Genomic DNA, 5,489 nt, shown 5'->3' on the forward strand with positions numbered 1-5,489 from the left:
ACTATTGGGCTTTTTATGAACTCTTGAGGCCATGCTTGCAAGCAAATATTTCAAAATAATTGGAAAGAATTTATGTTAACCCAGTGCCGATGGGTAAAAATGTTTGGCAAGTGGACGTAATCGCGGGATTGTTGGCGTGCATCAGCAGTTTCCCCTGTTTGCGCTCTGCTCAATCGGTAGTTTGCGAGCGACATTTTGCACCTAAACAATTTTATTTTGCTATAATCAATAAAAATATTATAATTTTCAAGGTTTACCTTCATTATAGGTGCCATTGCCTAAAATCTTTACCATATAAATGAAGCCACTACTATCGGAGAAAAACAAACTCAGTCTGACGAGCCAGTGCCGCTGGAATGGGCATGATACGAAGCCATCCATTTTTCGGTCCACAAATGGCATGGCATGTATGTACATGCCACCCATCAGGTTGGGGTTAAATGGCAAAATTTTACAAAAATCAAAAGAATTTTTCAACTGCAATCATCTTTTCTCTCTTGGTGTTTTCAAACAGTTCAAAGAATGCTCTTTCAATTGCTGTAAAGTAAACTGCTATATGTTTAGGGAGACAGAAAAAAACTGGCTCAAAATGAAGGGATTAAAATTTTTCCTGAAATCAATGAATTGTTTCACTGACCAATTACATACAAACAGCATCAGTTCATGATATTTTAAGCATGATTTTTGAGTTCCTCAGCATCAAAAGGTGTAAATTTTCATTCACATAGGAAGTATGAAATGAATCTAAAATGCACCAGTCAGAGCATGAAACTTGGGTGGCACCACACCCTAAAATGAGGTATTTTTTATTAGCTGTAAATCTGAAATCACTTGAGATATTGATCTCAAATTTTTATTTGAAACTGTTCTTACTGGGGTTAACAATTATTCAAAAGGTCAAGGACAATCTGCATACCAAGAGAAGAATGTTGTCAGAGTAAGGATCTTTGTGGGGGGATTGTGAAAAATTGGTCCCATTTGACTGGGCAAAATGGAGTATTCAAGGGGACCATCCCCGATGGGGGGGGGGGGGGGTCAAATTGAGTTAGCTAGCGTATAGTATAGGTGCATGGATGAGGAAACAACCTAATAAGTATTAAAGCCCTACTGTGGCTAGTTCCCAGACGGCGAACCAGAGACCCGCTAAACGCCTGGAGAGGTACGTTGCTAATGAGCGCCCAGTTACAACTAAGTAGACTTTTGCTTGTTGCAATCGTGCATACAGCATTTGATTATGACATTGCGCAAAGATACGAGTTCATGAATGTTCAAGGAATACTTTTATATCAATATCAGAAAAAAATTATATCACAGTGACATATGACGAAAAAAAGTAAGCTTTGTGTCCTTTCACACACGAAATATGCTTCTATCAAGACTCCCTGGTAATATGTTGTAGCTTAGGAAGTGATCTGTACATATACCAAGTATGAAGCACTAATGTTTGAAAATAGCCGTATAAGTAAGGATTGAAATATTTCTGTTAGACTTGACTCAACTGTCGGTACATCACAGTATTGGTAAATTTGATTTGATTTGAAATTGGTCATTACTGTTGTAAACGGCAATTCAATACGAAGGGTACCTAATAGTTTGGATTTTTTAACCCATTGGCGCCGGGTGTCACGTACGTCCATGCCATGGCTGTTGTGGACCAAACGCTGGGGGCATCATGCCATACCCATTCCCAAGCTACTGGCTCGTCGGACGGAGGTTGTTTTTCTCCACTAGTAGCGGCTTCATTTATATGGTAAAGATTTTAGGCAATGGCACCTGAAGTGAAGGTAAACCTTCAAAATTTTAATATTTTTATAAATTTTAGCAAAATAAAAGCTTTTAGGTGCTATATGTCGCTCGCAAACTACCGATCAAGCCGGGCACAAACAGGGGAAACTGCTGGTGCGCGCCAACAAGCCAGTGCGTACGTAAACTTGACAAAATTTTTACCCGTCGCTGCTGGGTTAACTTCAGATGTATAAGCGAAATACTGAATATTTCATATTGAAGATGACAGTACTCAGTCATACCCGCTCTGAAATAAAAAATATATGGAATTTTGAGCTTTTGTGTGCACAGTCTTCATCCAAAGTTGAAAAAGCTATCGCATCTGTTTTGTGCGTTCCCAATAAAAAAATATTACGTTTAGACATTAGCGTAGGTATTAGGTACTGAAAATTTACAAATATCCAACCACAACTAGGTGTCTGCATGATTTTATGCACTTCTTAGTAAAGATAATTGGTGCAAATGGCCAATCAACAACTCTACACTTGTTTCCCATTGCAATTTGTTCCTTATGACAATTATCGAAGAAAACGGTTTGAGAGGGATAACTAATATATTAATTTCTTTAGATATAAAAGTCGATATAGGCCTACTAAAAGAGGATGATTAATTTTTGTTTTAGTTTATGTACGTGTGTTTATGAACATATGATCCTCCTCAAAAATTATAAACACTCAGTGACCATTCCCCTGTGTGGAGCATGGGAAAAATTCAACTGCTTAGGTAAGTTTTTTAATTCCATGCACTATATTCATATGCTTTTAAAATTCTCAAAACTGACCAACCATGCTGTATTCATGCTAGGACTTTATAATTAGGATGATTTTGTACTAATGTTGTCAACAATAGTTCTCCATTTCTTCAAAATTGAAGAAAAAAGAAAAAAAGAAAAAAAAAAAAGTTTTTTATCTGGTTTAGACTTAGTTCTTTCTATGGTCCAATGCATTTATTAAACTTTTCAGTCAAAAATATCTACTTTTATATCCAACAAACAAATAAAAAAATTACATGCCTTTACCTAAAATTTACATACACTATTGAAAATGGTAATTCTGATTGACTTGGTAACCATAGCATCACAAAGTACACTAAATAAGCTTTTTTTGATATATAACATCCATTAGATTTTGAGAAAAATAACAAGTTGCAGATTTTTAAATTTTGGCCTCAATCAAAAAATATAAATTTTTTAATGCTGAAAAAACATTTAAAAAATAGTACTCTCTGTCAACGACTCCCCGCCTCTGAAAAAAGGAAATTCAAAAATCAGCAGCTAGGATAGATCTAATACATGAATTTTGGGGGGATTGTTCAGGAAAAAACTGGCTGTGATGATGTACCGAAGAGGATGGGAAAGAAAAAAATAATAATTTAAATTTGGGGGGTGTCCCCCCTATGGAGTTGCGAGGTCAAAATTATATAAGAGACAAAGCACAATTCTATGCTCTATATGATGCAAAAAAATGAATGAGCTATCTCCACCCATTTTTTTTATGATGAAATGAGTAGGGAAAGGTGGTCATTTCCAGGGACAGTCCCCTTAAGATATTTGTAGAGATGGGGGTGGTAGAAGGACAGGGACAAGTGGAAGAGGGAGTATTGTTGAGGGAGGTAGTATTATGGAGAGGTGAACAATAAGGCTGTAGAGAAGCAGTAAGGGAAGAAGATGTGAAAGATGAAGGTTGTGGGGGTTGAGGTGATGAAGTTGAGGAAGTTGGGAGAGTAGGAATGTCTCCTGGAGATTGAGTCTTGACTTGGGTCGGTAATGTACTAGTAGGCATTGAGGAGTGGGTAGTAATTGCAGTGTTTAGAGTTGTGGTCAAAGGAGAGCCTGGATTCAGGGAACCAGGAGTTTGAAATGGTGGGGCTATTTAATGAAGGGGCAAGCCTCACTGCCCCTAACAAGGGTATAAATGTCTGCATTATTAGCCATGGTAAGTCTAGCCTATGTTGGGAAAAGAAACAGTCCACCCTCTCAGGGTCCCTTTGAGGGGTAAGGGCTAGACAACTTAAGGGAGCAAAGGGCTCCCTTAAGCCATTCTGGAATGGCACAAAATCAGCCTTTCATTCTTTCAGCATGGCTCTCACACCTTAGGAAGTGGATAGTAGAAGGGGTTGGAGAAGGGACAGAAACAAAAAAGCAGGAGGGGGAAAAGACCATGCAAAATTAGTTGAGGCCCAAGGTAGGGGAGATCCCCAACACTGGGTCCCAGTCCTTGCCTCCTAAGCATCCCCACGGCAACAACAAGCAAGGGATTGGGGAGGGTTTTAACAGAAAACTTACTAGATACAGAGAGTGGTAAGAATGAATCATCTGAAGCATGGCTTGACTGTTCAAAGCTGGTGTCCTCAAAGGCAGAAGATACATCACTGATTTCACTGTTGTTTTGTAACCGAGATGTTCTGCCTCTGGTTCTTGGGCTAATAGACTGACTTTGACAATCACATTGTCTGGTTCTTCTTTGGGAGGACATTGGAGTGCTACAGAATCTAAAACTAGTTCTTGTTATTTCCAGACTCTCTGGATCTGACGGTTCATCATCACTAAGGGTAATTGTTTCCACAGTTGATGACAAGGTACTTGCCACAATGGAATCTTAAAAAGAGAAGTGTAAAATATAAAAAAGTGATTGGCACCATTAATGTTCGGAGACATTGCTTCAGAAATCTTCATATTGCTTTTAATGGTAAACATATCATTTTTTTATCATCTTAAAACTACAGCATAAATAATTCTTTGATTACACTCATTTCTAGAACTTTAATAGTATGAATGGAATGAATGAACAATAAAAAAAAGGATATGAAGTGGTACATTAATTTTGTCTCTATCACATAGGCCAAATTTCCTGCTTGTACTATTCTAATCTTTGGGCACTTCAACACTTCAAATATCAAGTTTGTTTTTCAACAATTCAATAATACTGGATTACTTGACTACAAAATTCAAACTAACTTCTTATCAAAATGACTCTTATCTCTCATAATATAAAAAAGGATCCAGCATTTCTCTTTTCTTCCCTACCTTCATTATCCTCAGAAGCATGGTCTTTACCACAGTCTTCATCATCATCACTTTCTATATTTATTGTTTTCTCAGTCACAGGTACAGTTGTGCTTTCCCCATGCTGAATCCTTTCCGAAGTCTCTCCTACTTGCTCTGATTCTTGCTCAGCTACATTCATTGGTTTCCAGGAACCATCAGCAAGCAACACTATTGTATCATCTGTGGTATTTTCCGCCAAGACATTGAAAAAATACCTGAATGGAAATTTAAATTTTTTTAAAATATCAAATGTCAAGGCAATCTGATGTTAAAGCTATAATCATTCTTAAAAAGTGATCACCTCAAACACTAAATAGAATATTTAATTACAGTCTGTACAGGGCTATTCTTCAACTTGTGAAACAGCTGTTGGTTTCAATAAGAAAAGAAAAATAATAGATCCACTTCTAAAGAAATTCAATTTGTTGACCATCTCATGTTTTTTAAGAAAAATTATTTCATTTCCTTCCTCTTATCACTAACTAGTTTACATGCTGTTGCCTTCATTCTGAGAGAAAAAATCTCTCTCTTGATATCTATCACTTCTCCCTATTTCTTTGTCTGCCCTCTTCATCCTTTCCCTATTCATAATAAACCCTTTAAAACTGCATATATAAATTGCTGACAATCTCAGTTTCTTGATCAAACATATCAAAGT

At 37.0% G+C, this 5,489-nt stretch overlaps 1 protein-coding gene across 2 annotated transcripts in view; it reads right to left on the reverse strand.

Moving 5' to 3' along the window:
- Positions 1-2,740: 2,740 nt before the first annotated feature.
- LOC138859156 (E3 SUMO-protein ligase PIAS2-like) overlaps positions 2,741-5,489 on the reverse strand; it is a 26,871-nt gene continuing 24,122 nt past the window's right edge. The window contains exons 8-9 of one of the 2 annotated variants that reach the window (XM_070143033.1): positions 4,811-5,046; positions 2,741-4,381 (exon numbers count right to left, since the gene is read on the reverse strand). In XM_070143033.1, the coding sequence (XP_069999134.1) occupies positions 3,870-4,381; positions 4,811-5,046 (748 nt within the window). In that variant the 3' untranslated portion in view covers positions 2,741-3,869. The remainder of the gene's footprint in view (positions 4,382-4,810; positions 5,047-5,489) is intronic. The other variant, XM_070143032.1, reaches the window with a different exon arrangement.

This window comes from Penaeus vannamei, chromosome 30 (genome assembly GCF_042767895.1).
Source record: "Penaeus vannamei isolate JL-2024 chromosome 30, ASM4276789v1, whole genome shotgun sequence".
Classification (NCBI taxonomy): Eukaryota; Metazoa; Arthropoda; class Malacostraca; order Decapoda; family Penaeidae; genus Penaeus; species Penaeus vannamei.